Source organism: Marmota marmota, unplaced genomic scaffold, assembly GCF_001458135.2.
Source record: "Marmota marmota marmota unplaced genomic scaffold, marMar, whole genome shotgun sequence".
Taxonomy (NCBI): Eukaryota; Metazoa; Chordata; class Mammalia; order Rodentia; family Sciuridae; genus Marmota; species Marmota marmota.
In genome coordinates, this window is record NW_026000137.1 from 5,057,793 (window position 1) to 5,075,837 (window position 18,045).

Genomic DNA, 18,045 nt, shown 5'->3' on the forward strand with positions numbered 1-18,045 from the left:
CAAGCCACAGGTGAATGGCAGCCTGAAATTACCTGTTCTATGGCTGAATGAGCTGCGGTCTGTCGAAAACAGGGATGGTGACGTCAGCTCTCCAAGATGGTGTCCGCTGGCCTCCTCTGTGGTCTGACTGGTGTGGAGAACCGAAATGGACCGCTTCCTTCCCCCATCTCGAACCCAGAATTCAGCACTGAGTACGGTGCTTGCACTGCTGGCAGAAACTGCAGTGCTGTATCCCTGCGCCGCTATCTCCTCATTTCCCAGCACGCGCTGCAGACTCTAGCTGCGGGGCGATTTGCTGAATAAGCAGTGTTACCCTCCGTGCGACAAATCTCTCGCGTTTGAGTCCCCGTAGCGGATCCTCGTGCGATGGAAATCCTTCCTCCAGGTTCCGGAGCACCCCACTATTGCTGGAAATTCCTAACAAGATAGCCTTTAGCCGTCCTGACTCGTCATACTCCCACACAGTGACGCGGCACACGGAGGCAATGCACTCCCCTCGCCGCCATCTTCTTCCTCCCCCCTCATTATTTTACTCTTGCTATCTTAAATAGTTCTTTTCAACACAGAAGAGATAATCATTTGCTATTTTGCTGAGTTTCATTTATAAGTATTAACTTTTCTGAGTAATTTAAAATATATAAGGAAAATTGGATGTAATCTTTATTCTTAAGGAAATCATACACTGGATGAGAAGTTAAGTCACATACATAAACAACTATAAAACATGGAAATGGGAAAAAAGGCCATAAGAATAGCACAGAGGCCTGACAAAGTTCAGAGGACAAGAGGGAGATGATTTATTTCTAGGGGAAAAATTTAGGAAGAAAGTATTTTCCAACTGGGCTTTGAGGATGGATGAACTTTTTATTGGTGATGGTATGGGTGTACACACTGCTTCTGAGGAGCTGAGTGTGATGGTGCACACCTGTAATCTCTGTGAGGCAGGAGGATTTGCAAGTTTAAGGACAGCCTATGCAACTTAATAAGACCCTACCTCAAAACAAAAATAAATTAAATTAAAAGAAAAAGAAAAAAAGACTGTTTCTGAGGAATTGGTGGCAGAAACACAGGTATGAAGGTAGAATAATGTAATGTATCTATTGCAAACAGTAAGGTTTTCTAGATTTTGAAGGAGTAAAACAGACCAAAAAAAAATGTAGATTGGGGCAAAAAATGGAGGAGATAGCACTCCAAACTAAGGTTCCATTGTATTCATTAATTAAGATGGCATAACATTCAGCAAAATGGTTAAGAGAGTTCTCAAATAAAACTGCCTGAATTCTAATTCTGTTCCTACTACATCCTGCCTACATGACCTTGGGCAACTTAATTGACTGTCTCAGTTTCCTCATCCATAAAATAAGAGAACTACCACAAAGATTAAGTGCCGTAGCTTATGCAAAGCATGCTTAGCACACTGTGTGTGCTCAGTAAATGTTGGGTCCTATTCTTGGTACTTATTAACTATGTGGAACTAGTAAAATTGGAACAAAAAAATTGACATAATCAAAAATATTCCAAAAAAGATTATTCTGACAGAACTATGCAAGACACTGCTGGCATAGAAACTATTAGAAAATTTTGTAACAGCTGAGTATTGATCTAGGTCTTAGTTGGGGTAATGGCAATAGAAATAGAAAAGAAGGGATGAATTAAACACAAAGGTAGAGGAGCAAAAGGGAAAAATAGTCATGATTTGGTGTTTGGACAATGTACAGAGAAAAAGCAGAGTCAAGGATCCCTCCAGGCTTCTACACAAAGGACAGTGAGACTTGTGACCTTTGGAAAAACCAGAATGAAAGATCAGAACTAGCTAATTGCTGAACAGCATTTTGTATCTATTCTGGCAACTTTAATTGTTGCTGCTTGTGAGATGCTGGGAGATGCCCTCCAAATGAGAAGGTTCTGCAGGAGCAGCAAGAATGACCTTGGCCTTGGGAGAGAGGTCAGGGTACATGCCAAGATGTGGGAGCCCTCAGGATACAGGAACCCTGGGAAGAGTTGAAGGGAGTGAGCAAGAGCATTCTTTGTGGGATGAAGAAACCTGGAACATCCTGGTCCCTCAAAAACATATGCTCAAAATTGACTGAGGGGTGAACTCTGGGCTAATGTGTCCACCTCACCTTTTGTTGCACTGTATCCATGTGTCTTTGTCTTTCCCACAGTTTCCCTTCTCAGTCCCCTCGATGTTCAGTTTCTCATAGCAGTATTTGTCTGATGCTGTCACCTCTGAAGCAGAACAGAATTTTCTATCAGTGAGGGAGGCAATATATGAGCTGTTCAAAATGTTTGCAGTGAAGGAAAACTGAAAGTTAAAGACTCTTCAGTGTTGTCACACTATAATCAAAAACTGTACCCATGGCCTACAAGACTTCTCCTATATCAGACATCCTTGGTTCAGGCGCATTTTTCATGAATGCTCATTTGAAATTTGGGAAACAAATATACTTAGATATCTAATGGGATTTAGGCTTAAGACTACAAGAACACTCTTTAGGATATGGCTAATAATTACAGGACAACGCTACCAAATGTTTGCTTGAATAAATTCTTGATGCTGTAATCTCCTTGCCAAATATAATGCATGAATTTCTCACTCAGAAAACTATTCATCAAAAAGTCAATTTTACTAAAATTGACTATAATTAGATTCAAGAAACAGCAGTCCAATTTCTACTATGCTTACTCATTATTAACAGCCATCAGGGAAAAAAAATCTCAGTTTATTGCTTTTAGGTGAGACTGAATTCATACAAAATCTGAGAGTCAAATATCATTTTAAAGTATGTCAGCATTTTTTGTCAAGTTTGTATCTTTTCTAAAACAAGGGTGAGTTGATGAAGTTATCTGAATTAGAGAAATATGACTTGAAAACTAATCAAAAGATAACTCATTGGTACAAGTTGAGCATCCATAATCCAAAAATCTAAAATCTAAAATGCTAAGCAAGTGGTCTAGCACTGGGCTACATCCCAAACTTCCCTAGATTCTGAATCTTTTTGAGTGCCAACATGATACAACAAGTGGAAAAGTTCACCCTGATCTCTGTCACAAGTCATAGTCAAAATACAAGTATATGTCATACACATACTATATAATACGACAAAGGCACATAGTAAATAAAATTACCTTCAGGTTATATGCAGAAGGGGCATATGAAATATAAATGAATTTTGTGTTTAGACATGGGTCTCATTCCCTAGATATTTCACTATCTACATGCAAACATTACTAAACCAGAAAGACATTTAAAATCTGAAACACTTCTGGTAATAAGAATTTCAGATAAGGGATACTCAACTTTATATACTAAACAACAAATAATTATGTAGGTAGTTTCTTTTCCTACTTTTCATTGTCATCTACTATTTTTGCTGAAGTGGAGGAAACAAAGTGTATCTCTTTGCTTAAAGTATAAACTTGCATGACAAAATTTCTTCCCATCTCAGTGAATCAGTAACTCAAAAGAGCATACATTTCCCCTCTTAATAGGACTGTAGTGACTACCTATTACATCTAACAATGCTCATTATTTTTATAGCTTTTTTTTTTTCCGGATGCAAATTACCTTCTGAAAGAGTTTACAACAAAAATTGCTTCCAAAAGTATGGGTCAGTAACACTTCTAGAAAAAGTATATATACAACATTAAATATAAATTTAATTACAGTATAACTTAAATAATATAAAAATATAATTGTTATATATTTTCCTCTGAAACTGACAAATGTTGAAGAGATTAATGATAAAACGTCTTTCTGATACATAAGAGCAACCTCAGCAGAAGGTCACCTGTAACTAGGAAAACCAGCTAGAGCTTAAGAAATATAATTAAGGAAGAAGAAGCAACTCTAGCCAAAATGTTTAGTGCTTTCATTTTAAAAATCACATCTGATAATACACCTGGTCCCTTGAAGCCAACTATATGTAAAAACAGACGAATAAGAGAATGTGAGAGGAAATACAACAACGGGTGTACTTTCCCCAAGGTTCTAAGTCAAGGATGGCCTATCCAGGATCCATGGCCATCCCATATGGTTATACAAGTTTTGTTAGGGCACTCCACTGAGGAGCTGAAATCAAGGTCTGTTCTATTCTCCAAGCTGTGCGCCCTGGCATCTCTTCGCCTGCCTGGCAGCAAAAGCACCTTCTGTCTCTGTCTCGTCCACAGGCGCTGCCAGCTAGCCAGGAAGTGGGCAGTCATGTCTTCTCAAAGGAGGTGTCTTTCTCTAATTTCCAGAAAAGTGTCCACGCTAACACCTGTCATAGCTTTGAATGTCCCCCAGTCATAAAGTAAAAAAAATTTGCTTCCAACCCACATGTCCCTATAAAGTCTTCCTGACATCCTACTTTAAAAATGATCAACCCTTATAATTATTATGCACCAATAAAAATATTTTTGAAATAATTATCAAGCCACACTGATTACTTACTTTGTCCCCAGATATATTTGCATTGTCTATCCCTGGTTTTACATCTTCCTCCAAAGCAAATTCCCTAAAATGGAAAAGCAAATACCCATTAGCAATGCAATGTCTGTTTGTCAGAAAACTGACAGAAAAGGAAATACGACCAGGAAAAACAGCAGATAGGTATTATAAAGCCCTTTTATCTTCAGAATTGATTATGAAACTTTTTAAATGATATTCCTATTTTGACAATATCTCAGTATTTCTTTCATGTTGGTGCCACATGAAAAATTTAGATAAAAGTGAAAATGGCCTACCTGAGTACCATCACATGAATATCCATCCATCTTATGAATATTAGGGGCACACTAGGAAAAGAGAACAAACTATGAACCAAACACAGAGCGAAATATCAGGCTGAGCTAATCAGTTTAGTGTTTGCATTTTAAAAATCACATTTGATAATACATTTGGTCCCTTGAAACATCTATATACAAAAATAGAAGAATAAGAGAATGCAAGAGAAAATACAACAACTGGTACACTTTCTCCTAAAAATGGGATTCTATGATAGGCAAATACAGTTGATTACATAGAAGCAAATAGAAATAACTGACTGCAGTAGGCTCAGTGAATGACATATTAAGAGATATGTTTCATACAGATCACTATTCCTCTGAGCAAGAAAAGAAAGAACACAAAGCAAAAAATAGCCCAACTTGTTTCCCCTCTTCTGCCATGAGAAGCAATGCGGACCCTTCGCTTCAGGCAATAACTTTCAACTAGAAGCCTGCTTCTAGAATTAATGCTAAAAAAGACATGGCTTATATATTATATTTAATACTTAAATTAATAAAAATAATATTAAATTATTTTACAATTAATTCATTACATTTTCTTGAAGCAACTAGAAAATTATAGAGCATTTTGTCAGGCTATAAACAAACAGTAATTTTAAAATGTATTACTACAATGATAGAAAAATGTCTAATTACATAGTAATTTGGGAAAAAATTGGAAAATGTGAAAAAAGGAGGAAAAAAAAGAGAGGTCCATCACATTTCACCATTCAAAATTGCTATTTTTTATATTTTAGTATAATTTATCTCTACCTTTTTCTATAAAAATTGATTTTTAAACATAAGATGATCAAATTATAGATAATAATTTTTTAATTTTTTTTTAGTTGTAGATGGACACGATATCTTTATTTATTTTTTGTGGTGCTGAAGATCAAACCCAGTGCCTCACAGGTGCCAGGCAGATGCTCTACCACTGAGCCATAATCCCAGCTCAAATTATAGATAATATTTTACATTTTGCTTCTTTGCTTTATTTTTGTCATATAAACTTCCTGTCAAAGTGAACTTTTTTATAGCTACCGTCTTTAATAAACATAATGCATTGCTTTAAGCTAACAATGTAATACAATGATCACTTATAGTTATATCCAATTAATTTTGACAGTTAAAACTAATGCAAAAGAGCATTTTTGTACAGACATCATTTTTAGACTTTTGATTCTTTTAAAATTTATGCTTTTTATTTAATCACAATGTTTATATATATATATATATATGCCATGCTGATAATTATTTATTCATTGAGTCATCATCATCATTAAGTATTAACTTAGAAAACCCCACTGATTAGAAAGAATGGAACAATACTTTTATATAGAGATCTTTAATCTCTTTGTATGATTCCTTTAAAATAAATCATTTTTAATGGTTAATGTAAGTTTACCACTATGATATCTTCTTATCTGGAGAAAAAATAAATGTGGGCAGTCTTGACTCAACTATACATGAATTTCAGTTTCTCTGTTTTTGTCCCCCAATCAACCTCCCACACAACATGGTTTCAATTTCAGTTATCACACCATATTAATGTGAGTAACTGCATAAAACACAAACTTTGCTATTAGCTCTTCAGTCAGCTGGTCACTGTGCAAATAACAGATATCCATCACGACCAGTGACCCATCCTGTCTCTTCTTTTAAATCTCTATCAGTGATTGTCACCGACCATCTGCTTGTTCAATTCACAGACAGCAAAGTGTGTAGTTGTGCTGTCTCTTTGACTTAGTAATATCATGTGGCATTTGAAAAAATGGATCATCAAAAGAGGGAATTGGCCAACAAAGATGAAAATATAGCCAAGAAATGACACCAGAAGTGAAATTCAAATTGAATGTAAATGGAATTACAGGAAAAAAAAACCAGCTAACTGTGGGGATGACTATTCCTCACGAGATTCTAGATATGCAGCCTGAGAAACCTAGTGAAGGAACTCACTGGCATAAATGAAGTGGGCACGACCTAACAGGTGAAGAAGTGACGCTGACAAGACACTCAATATGCATGGCTTCACATCCCTCAAGAGATATTTAATTACATTGAAAGCACAGAGGGTAAGACATTGAAAGCAGATTCAAACTTAGAAAGGAGTATGACAAGGTACAGAATAATGCTTACTCTGTATCGTAAAATTCACAAGGAGCAGCAGCAGGCACAGTTCAAACTACACCTCATGAGTTTTGTATAAAGAAATATAATACTTTAACTCTCAATGTTTCTGTTTTAATTTACAGTATGCTATATAAACACCAGTTAATATTTTTCATTTCCCTGTGCATTTAACACTATCAGTAAGAGAGTTTTGCCAGAATCTTTTAAAGATGACAGAACAACTGTATTTTCCATTAATCCTTACAACTGTGTTGCATGGTTTCAATTTGCATGGTCATTTTTACAGTTCAGCATAATTGTGCAAAGTGAGAACTGTTCATTTTTAAATCTGTGAACCTGGATCACAGATTGCAATTTCCCCAGCATGTCTATCTACAAATAAACACTATTAAATTCAAGGATAACTGTTAATGTTGGAGGTGATGTACTATATCAGAAATGTAAGAGATAAGAGAGAGAAAAGGGTCTCCTCTCAGAACCCAGTGCTCTAGGGATCTCTCTGCCTCAGCTGGCTCCTTTTTCAGTCAGCTGAAGAGAGGGCCTTTTGTTTTTTTCTTTCCTAGACAGATAAAAAGAAAATGCCATTCACTCCCTGCTTAATATAAAAAACAAAATACTTAAGGCAGCATATCGTCTTAGGTGAATTCAACATTAAAACAAGATTATGCTGACCATCTGCTCAAGATTTGATTACTAAAACTTAAATTTCTAAAAAATTAAAAAGAAAGTGAGAGGAGATATGAAAGAGACACGCATTTTGTCCATGTACATTTCTCCTAAGGGTCGAGTGCACTAAAGATACCCCTATTTTTTCCACTATGGTTTAGAGTAATTATTTTGCAGATTACCTGGCTTGAATTTCCTGAGCATGTTTCAGAAATATCACAATCGTTCACTGCTTCTCGGCACACAGTCCCCATAGGCTGAAACTAAAATGAACAAAAATCGATGTGAAAGACTAGAAGGAACAAAAGCTCTCACAGTATCATCTTAAAAAAGCAAAATGAAAAATGTTTGGATAGGAATACCTTTAGCTATTTTAAAATCATAGTGTGTGAAAATTGCAGTTATTGAACAAAATGCTTTTTTAATAGTTTTAAGTAACAGTTTCTTGTATATGAAGTAACTTCCACATTCATCACACGTAAGTCTCATAATATCTTGTTAAAATGCTAAAATTGGACAAGGCTTGATGGTATGTCTCCACAAGAATGCTTGGCTTGTCCAAGCTCTTGTAATCTTTCTTGCAAGGAGGTTTTAAGCTTTTTAGGCTTTATCCTTCTTTCTTATTCACACCTTTATCACATAACTTTTTATTTTTATTTTTTGGTCTCTCTTATCTGCCAAGATTGGAAAAGCTACATTTGGGGCTGAATCACAAAAGTTAGGTTTTCTGGCAAAGCCATATCCTCCCAAGCTTTCTCTTCCCTTCTTTTCCAGTGCCTCATTATGCAAAGATTTAAATCTTGGTTATTTACTTGTTCTTAATGTTCCTATTATTGGTGCCTATGGATCGGAATCTGGAGTTCAAGGGTTTGTTGGTTGGTTGGTTGTTTTTTGTTTGTTTGTTTGTTTGTTTTGGGTTTTTTTTTTTCAATCAGTGGAAATACTTCTTGGAAGTATGCATTTGAACAAATAAATGTTTAACCCCATTGGATTTACAAAGTGCAGGAATACTCATGGTAACAAAATTGAGCAGAAATAAATAAAGCTATACTTCTCCTTTCCTCTCCAATGCCTCTCTTTTCCCTCTCTAAAACACTGACATTTGGGGCTGGATTCTTCTGTGCTTTGCTCTTTGTTTGTACAAACAAACTTATTATCAGGCTTCCCTGACTTCTGTGCAAACCACACTTTCTTCCCTCATTCAGAACCCTCCTGGCACTTGAGTCTCCTCTGCTTCTAGATCATGTGCAGCCCACCAGCTCCAATCAGGATTTTAAAAGATAGTTTTAGATGACTCAAACAAAATTTGTGCTCAATTCAACAAGGATTTACTAAGCACGTAAGATGTGCCAGGCACTGTTATCGTTGCTGGAGATTCAGTGGAATACAAAACACAAAAACTCTGCTCACAAAAACCCTGCATTTTAGTGGGGGTAAATGGGTCATAAAAATAAGGAAATGAGCAAAATAATTTAATTTTACATGTCTGATTCTCTTCTTTCTCAAAATTGGGGCAAGCCAATTAGAAAGCAGAAATATGTGCAGATGTGTGGTACAGTTTAGATGAGACTATAAACATTCAAGAATTTCCAAGAAACTTTAGAAAAAAAAGCACAGTAAAGGAAGATTTGCTCTAAGTGCTGGGATACAGCAGTAAATAAATCAACCAAAATTCCTGCTGTACTAGAGCTTACAATGGGAGGAGGGAAATAATAACCAAGTAAGCAAGACCTATCTTTCTGCAGAGGTCCACAAATTATGGCCTGAAGGCCAAATTGGCTGACTACCTAACCTTACAAATAAGTCTTACTGGAATACAGCCACACACATTATTTCTGCATTTTCAATGGCTGCTTTCAAAGGCAGAGCTGAGTAATTGTGATGCTTTATGAAAACCTATTTACTATATAGTCCTTGATAGGAACTGTTTGCCAACCCTCAGCTTATACATTATTTTATATAAGTTATATACATTATAATATACACACACACACATATATATTATAATGTATAATATATATGTATGTATGTATGTGTGTATATATATATATACATATATATATATATATAGAGAGAGAGAGAGAGAGAGAGAGAGAGAAAAGATATATACAACTTCTCATCTTGATCCTCTCTTCCCCCTCCTCCATTTACTATCCTGCCTCTGGATCCCCAGGGTAGGGTGAAGGGAGTTTTGGGGTAGAGAAAGTGGCAAGAATGATTTCACTCGACTGGTATACTATATTGTAGTACAGTAATTAATTGTGTCATTATATTTTAGGTAGGTTATTATTCTACACTTGTTCCTTGTAATGAGTCTATCACAAAGAGCCTCATTCTGTATGCCAAAGGGGGAAAAAAGATACAATTACATGTATTTAACAGATGGGCAGACATTTATTTAATCAAAGATTAAAATAAATGATTCAGGATCCCTTGTTATAGCAGTTGGAGGAGCTGACAGAGCAAGCAATTGTGGTCGCCAAAATGAAAGAATGTCTGTTTCACATTTGGTTGAATCTTCCTTTTTTAGAGATTGCTTTCAGAGATCTCTGCCAGTGCCGTGCTTGTCTTAAAAAGCTGCCAGAAGACACAGCAGTGCCGTGGGAACAACAGAAACTGCTGCCAGCAGATGTGGGATGGAAGGGCTGCCAGCAGATCTGGATGTGATTGCTTATCCCTTCCTTACGAGCTGAGTGGGCCCCTGCAGGTGACTTAACTTCCTTGGAACTTGGATTGCTCGATTATAAAGATCAGGATAATAATGCCTATCCCCAAAGTGTGCTTGTGTGCATTCTCTAAGACACTGGTCTCAACCAGGGGTGATTATGTCCCCAAGGGTATATTTGGCAATGTCTGGAGACATTCTTAGTTGTCATTCTTGGGAAGATTGCTTCTCACATCTAATGGGTAGAACCTCAGGATGCTGCTAAACATCCTGCAATGCACAAGACACACTCTCACAACAAAGATTTATCCAGCCAAGGATGTCAATGATACCAGAGTAGAGAAATTCAGATGTAGGGTGATAATAAATTCAAAGTACTTAACACAATCTCTGGCACACAGTGGAGACTTACTGTGATAGCTTTATATCTCACCTTCCTTTAACTCATTAAAGATATTCAATCTGCAAATAATCACAAAGAGAGTGCTGTGCCTATTTATTTATTTGTTCAACAAATATTTATTAAGAACCTATAACAACAATGGTGTAAATGCTTGGCTCTGCTCCAAAAAATGTACAAACTGGAGACAGATATTAAACCTCAGACATAATACAGAATATTATATCAGATATCATATGAAATAAGAAAAAATAATTTCATTTCTTTGGGAAAAGTAAGCCCCAAATTGTGGGTCTTGATGTAAAGAATTAAATACTTAGAGACAGGGATGAGGATGATATTGGGAAGACGAACTCAGACAAAGTGTATAAAAATGCATTCTCAATTTCCATGTACAATAAACTACGTAAGGTATTATCATGCCTGAAGTATTCCTTTCACTCCCTCAACAGCTAATGCAAGAGATATAGCTGGGCACAGTAATGCACATCTATAATCCCAGCTATTCAGGAGGATAAGGCAGGCAGATCATGAGTTAGAGGACAGCCTAGGCAACTTAGGGAATTCCTGTCTCAAAATAAAAAACAAAAAGGGTATAGCTCAGTGGTACAGCACCACTGGGTTTAATCCTCAGTGCTCCCCATAAAAACATGAGAAGGAGGAGGAAGAAGAACAGGAAAAGGAAGAAGACAAAGGAGAGGAGGAAGAGGAAAAGAAGTAGGAGTGGAGACGGAAGAAAATAAGAGGAGGGAGGAAGAGTGGGAAAAGGAGGAGGAGGAGGAGGAAAGATATATCTGAGTGAGAAGAAAAGGAGGATCTCTTGAATGCCTACTTGGCTTTCCAAAGAAATGTAGGCATATTCAAAGATAAGTAACACCTAGTTTCATTTACTGTCCCTGCTCCTCAGGGAGGTTGTAGAGAGAACAGCCTTGGGATGAGCATGTTCAGCAAGAACCCTGACTTACTTGGTGTCAGACCTTGGGAAAACTACCATTAGAAGGGAAAGATGTTAACTACACCTCACAAGATTCTATGAGGGTCCTGTAAGCATCTGGCATTTAGTCATTAACTATGTGTTAGATAGTGTGATTATTAGGTGCGATTTACCCAGCCTTAGCAATTAATCACATGTGTCCTTCCTTCTGTCCATTTGTCATTAAGCAGCATTCATTACCTTGCACTTTTTACAACAGAGACCATCGCTGCATTGAGAGTCCTGAGTCAAGGTGCATTTCTTACAACACTCTGCTCCTTCAAGGACACATTCCTAAGGAACATAAACATTTGCCAAACATCAGAAAACAACATCATTTCCTAAAAAGTAGCAGCATATTTCCTAAAATAAATATAAAAGCTCACAATAATCTCTCATCCACAAATACTATACAATTTCTAGGCATAATACTTGCTCTGTTAAGTCTCAATGTGTGTGGACCAGGAACAACCCTGAGTCACTTGCAAACCATCTTCAAAAGCACCAGAGACTTACTGTAGGGGTTCCACAGTCACACTCTTCTCCAGTTTCAATGAAGCCATTGCCACACTCAGGAGGGTCGAGCAGCTATGGAAGGAAAACAAAAAAAGGGAACTAAAACATAGAAAAGTCAACAGCAAAGACTTCGAGAGACCTGAGCACTACACCCACACCTCTGCATACCTGCCAGTCATCCCAAATATATATTTATTTAGCTAAACTAGAAAGCATGGTTTTTTACAACTTATAACTTTAGAAGTGTCTCCTCCTGTTTCCATTTCATATTTAATATGTGTATATACTTTACAAATATTTATATAACATACATACCAAGTAGCATCTGGTAAAAGTCACCAAAATAAAAGATGATCTAGTCATTGACTAAAACTAAGACTGACTGACCCCTGAAATTCCATTGCAGTCAGGAAGTAAGGGGTTTGGAGTCAGAACATCTGTCATATTGGCACATGGCTGGAGAATAGCTCAGTGGTAGCACATAATGCCTGGCACAAATCAGGCCCTGGGTTCAGTCCCCAGGATCAAAATAAAATGAAATAAAAGCTTGGAACAATTACTTAACATCTCAGAGACTTTACTATGTTAAACAGGAATAATAATATTTGTGGGGAGCTGCTATGAATGATTCACATCTTCCATCCTGGAGCAGAGATGCTTTGACCGTCACTACATCTTGTAGTGACCTGGACATTGCCCTGGTCCCAGAAGTTGAGGGCACCTCTTAAGAGGTAGGCAAGACACCCCATGGCCCCTTGGGTGGAATTACACTCACCTGTCCTTTGTAACCCTGCTCCTTCTGAACTTTTTTGGATAGAACTTTCTAAGAATAAGGTTCTCCCCAATAAAAGCCCATTTCCGTGTCACACTCTCTCTGGCTAGCCTCTGGTGACTTTCTCTTGCTCTCCCATTTGGAGAGCCTGAAGCCGAGAGCGGAGAAGCTGTCCTGAAGCTTGCTTAAAGGTAAAGTGTGTGTCTATGGTTTATTTGGTGTCCCTGGAAATTCACAGGAACTACCTTAAGTTCAGCTGCCTACACGGGTTGGGGACAGCAAATATTAACTGTTCATCAAATTAATCAGCTGTCCAAAAGTTTTCTGAAAATAAAATTTAATCATCTGAAAAGCCCTTTATTAATCATCTTTTTCTCCAAGTTACTTCATCAACAACAAGAAAAGTATCACAAAGTTAATATACCCACTGAACTATTCAATATAAAATATAGCTCCTACTATTAGTATATAGCTTTGCAGAGAAAAGCAATAATAATTTGCCTCAGATATTAAAGCAACTTTTGGACTATCCAGGAGTACGTTTTAGGTCAGTTTTATTTTTTAACTCTCTATCAATTTTATTACCTTTCAAATACAATTTATCCTATGGTGATAGGCAGTTGGTAAATAATGACTAATTACTATTAGCTAGGAACATAATATTCATTAAAAAGTTAACTAAAGTTGCCAGGCAAAGGGGCACCTGTCTGTAATCCCAGCAACTCAGAAGACGGAGGCAGGAGAATCACAAATTGAAGACCAGCCTTAACAACTTAGGGAAACCAGTCTCAAAATTTAAAAAGGGTTTGGGGATATTGTTTGGTGGTAAAGTGTTTTCCTAGCATGCACAAGGCCCTGGATTCAATCCCCAGTACTGAAGAGAAAAAGCAAAAAGGGCTGGGAATGTGGCTCAGTGGTAGAGTACCCCTCGATTCAATCCCATACCACAAAAAAGAAAAGGTTAATCAAGGTGTTCAGACTATAAAATGGAAGTGTACACACAACTGTCAACACACACACACACACACACACACAAACTAACTAGAATAAAAACTCAAAGCAAGATAAAGAAAACATTAAAAAAAATGAACTCATTTCTGCTGTTATCATCAGAATAGGCCAAAATGCCCAATATTAAAGTTGATTTTGAAAATATAGGCAGACATTTTAGCATATCTAGATACGTACATCTAGGCCAAATTGAAAAGCTCTCTTTTATACACCCAAGGGCTAAACTAATGTTGTGTATGAGCATGTAGAAAGATTAATCATTAACATCTCTGCTCACATTATTACCTTGGAAGGCTTGTTGAACAGGCAGGCGCCACCCCCACTGTTCAGGAAGTCATGATACTCTTCAATGTTACACTGGGTGAACTTTTTAGGAAGATAATAGCTGTGGGAGAGAAGAAAATCAATAATGGGATGCAATGTGAGTCTCCCTTGCTTGTTCATTAGTCTTAAAATTGAACATTGTTAAAATTATACATTATTCTTTCAAGATGAAAGAATAAATTCCTCTTAGGTACAACATTTTTATTCAACCTACAAGAATTTTTATTCAACCAGTATATTTCTAAATTCTTCATTCAGTCACTAATGGTGACAAGATAGTAATGGTTCATTACTTGTATATGCAATCAAAGGAAACACATATAGCAGCAACTATAATTTAAATAAGAGAGAGTTAGAAAAAAATATTTCATAGTCTTAAATACTAAATCTGGGCTGGAATCCAAACAACAGAGAACTCTACAAAATAACTGACCTATAACTTATAAATGTGTCAGGTCATAAAAGTCAAAGACTGAGGAACTACTGCAGACTGAAGGAAGCTAAAAAGACAAAATAAATGTGATGCCTCACTCTGAATCCTTTACTATAAAAGACGCTATTGACATATAGGCCATTCTTGAATGAGGGCTAAGACTCAGATGATTTTACTGGCTAGGTTGTAGGAGGATGTTCTTGTCATAGGAAATGTACCCTTAGTATCTGAGGGTAAGAGGGCACAGATTGGCAATTTATGATTCAAGGAACCAAAAGGATCTTTGTTATTCATCTTGCAACTTTTTTCAAGTTTCAAATTGTTTTAAAAAATTCATGCCAGAATAAAAAGTAATAAAGGGCAAAGAGAAAAAAGAAACCTGGTCAGACACCTTCAAAATGAGCACAAATGCCCTTAGATCTAGTAATTCAGGTTTTCAGAAAATTTTTCTTAAGAAATAACTTGCTATGTACACTAGGATATATAAACACAGATATTTGTGGTAGCATATAACATAAAAATAACCCAAATATTTAATAGTAGGAGAGCAATTAGCTGAACTGTGATATGTGGATAAAACAGAATAACATGAAATGAATTAATAATCATAGTAATAAAAAATAGTTAGACTCGGAAAAATGCTGACTATATAATGTTAAGTTAAAAAAAGTTAATAAACATTATATGACCAACAGGAACAAGATTTTATAAAACAACAATAAAAATGAAAAAAGAAGAATATGAGTTAAAATACATTAGCATTTTAATATCAACATGGTTATCATTGGAGAAAAAATAAGAATTTTATTTTCTATATTTCTCTAAAACTGTTTTGCTTTGATCTTTATGAAAGTGAAAAACTAAGATAATAATGAATGGTTTTTATAAAGTCTTTCCTGCTAGTCTGCAAGGACAGTGTCCATTTATAACCATACCTCTGTCTAGCACAGTGGTTAATGTTTCATACATTATAATGGAATTTATAATGATTATTTAGGCTAAACTCATTTTTTTTTAAGTATTTCATGCCAAATTCTCCAAATAAAGCTGTCTTGGGTATAAGTTATCTAACTATTCTGTTTCTGTCCATGCTTTTTTCCTAATAAGACACAGACTTCATTCTTAATTTTAAAAGTTTCTTTCATATATTATTCCTTTTCTTCAATGCCTGCCTCATTAAGTTCTTATCACCTTCCCTACTAATCCATCCAACACATCCTGCCACAGTTATCAAATGTAAACAGAGCTATCTCCAAGTTCATTTTTCATTCAATTGGTCAAAACTTGAGAAAGTTCTCTACTACTGAAGTAAAAAGTCCAACTTTTAGGACTCTTAGAAGTCAAAGTCTAGTTCTACCTCTGCCCTGACAGGATGCCTACAGCTGCCACAGCCCAGCCCATCCTCCTCCACCCCTCACAGTGGGGAGCTCAGTCATTACCCGATAACTGGGGAGTTAGAAAATCATTCCTTTACAGGGAAGCTCTTTATATATGGATACTTGAAGTGTATAAATTGCTCTTACCCTTTATCTTTGACACATCCAACTTCTCATAACTTTCACACACAGTTCTGTATTCTTAACTGTACGAAATAGACATTAATTCCTCTACCATTATAATATAACCCTTCATGCATCTGAAGGCAAATATGTCTTTCCCCTATCTCTGCCCTCAAACTTCTGTTTTACAAGGTTGTATATCTATTATATTCCACCATTATTAAAATTTTAGTTTTTATATCTTAAATAGAAACTGATGGTATTCATTTCAACCATGGTTTCCAATATTTAGCAATATAGAGGAACTTCAGACAGCAAAAATGGAAGGGATATACTCATGGGAACTATACATCCATAATTAGTAATGTTGGGTGATACTTGGCATAGATCAAATTTATAGAGTCATATCAGATAATATTTTTATATAAAGGATTTTTCTCTTGCTTACATCTACTTAATGTAGGAAGAATTTCAATTCAAAGAGCTATACATATCTGAAGGTAACGATTTGATTTTTTTTTGGTTGGGGGGTAGGGGGCTGTACCAGGGATTGCACCCAGGGGCACTTAACCACTGAGCTGCATTCCCAGCCCTTTTTTATATATATTTTTTTTAGAGACAGGTCTCGCTGAGTTGCTGAGGCTGACTTAGAACTCATGATCCTCCTGCCTCAGTCTCCTGAGCTGCAGGGATTACAGGTATGTGCCCTGTGCCCAGCACCATTTGATTTGGCTTAGTACTGTGCAGATTGTCTATAAAAGTTTTAATAATTAACCAGAACAATCAAATAAAAGATATTAAATAGCTTTTAAAGAACAGGAATCTCCACCATAACATTCAGTAATTGTTGGAAAATTATAACTGTATCACTTCTTCTCATTATTAAATAAAATGTCCAAAGAAAAATTAAAAAAATTTTAAATACATGTTTGCATACACATTCCCTCCATCATTTATTTGACTTGTCCTGATAATTCAAAATTCAAATTTAATCAATAAATATTTTTTAAAATCAAGTTTGTACAAAGGATTATGGTGTACGGAATGAACTATAAATTAGTATGAAATGTAATTCCTTAAAAATGTGTAACTAAATGGTGAGAGGAAGCAGAAGAATGGACAGCATTAAGTTATAATGCAGGCATTAAAATTATAATAAACTTCAGATGGTTAAAAAATGTGGTTAGAAAGAGAAAAGGATGAAAGATGTTACAGAGAACATATTCAGGAAACCAAAAGAAGCTGGAAGTTCATGAACAATTATGACAAGCAAATTCTCATAAAGCTAAAAATCTTTGTAGGATATGGTTAGTAAGTCAGAAAAGCTGAAAACCTATGTCCAATTATGGTAAGCAAATGGATCAGAATAGTAGGAGAAAATAAGATTTGAAATGAGGATAAAGATTGCAGGCATCTAACTAGCGATAAGAAATATGAATTTTATTCTTCAGAAAATAGAGACTCACAAAAGTTCTGAACAAGAGAATGGCATTTAATGAACAATGGCATTTAATGAACAGCATGGATTAATCTCACAAACAAGTAAGTTGCAGAAAAATACACACAGCATGCCGCCTCTTACAAATTGTAAATGTGAAGCAAGGCTATGTTTTAACACATACACAGTAAATGTATAAAGAAGGAACTGCGGATAATTTGAACCAAATCCAAGATGGCTAGAGACTAATAAGGACGAACACAAGGGAACTTTCCCATGTAGGCAATTTCACTTTTCTTTAAATGGGTGATACATGGATTCACTGTTTATTCTCTATATCTTTTTAGTATGATGGAAGTAGGGTTCAAAAGAAGAGAGACAAAGCCTGAAACCCGCCTAATGTTTGTAATGTTATTTGTCTATTAATAGCACAAGAAGATCCAGAATTTAAGGTAGGGCATTGGAGACT

At 36.0% G+C, this 18,045-nt stretch overlaps 1 protein-coding gene across 5 annotated transcripts in view; it reads right to left on the reverse strand.

Moving 5' to 3' along the window:
• The window catches only part of Adam22 (ADAM metallopeptidase domain 22), a 186,389-nt gene that overhangs the window by 44,605 nt on the left and 123,739 nt on the right, over positions 1 to 18,045 (reverse strand). For all 5 annotated transcript variants that reach the window (XM_048785447.1, XM_048785448.1, XM_048785446.1 and 2 more), the window contains 7 exons: positions 14,168 to 14,267; positions 12,100 to 12,171; positions 11,785 to 11,877; positions 7,728 to 7,808; positions 4,726 to 4,776; positions 4,433 to 4,496; positions 2,124 to 2,229 (listed from right to left, as the gene is read on the reverse strand). In XM_048785447.1, the coding sequence (XP_048641404.1) occupies positions 2,124 to 2,229; positions 4,433 to 4,496; positions 4,726 to 4,776; positions 7,728 to 7,808; positions 11,785 to 11,877; positions 12,100 to 12,171; positions 14,168 to 14,267 (567 nt within the window). The remainder of the gene's footprint in view (positions 1 to 2,123; positions 2,230 to 4,432; positions 4,497 to 4,725; positions 4,777 to 7,727; positions 7,809 to 11,784; positions 11,878 to 12,099; positions 12,172 to 14,167; positions 14,268 to 18,045) is intronic.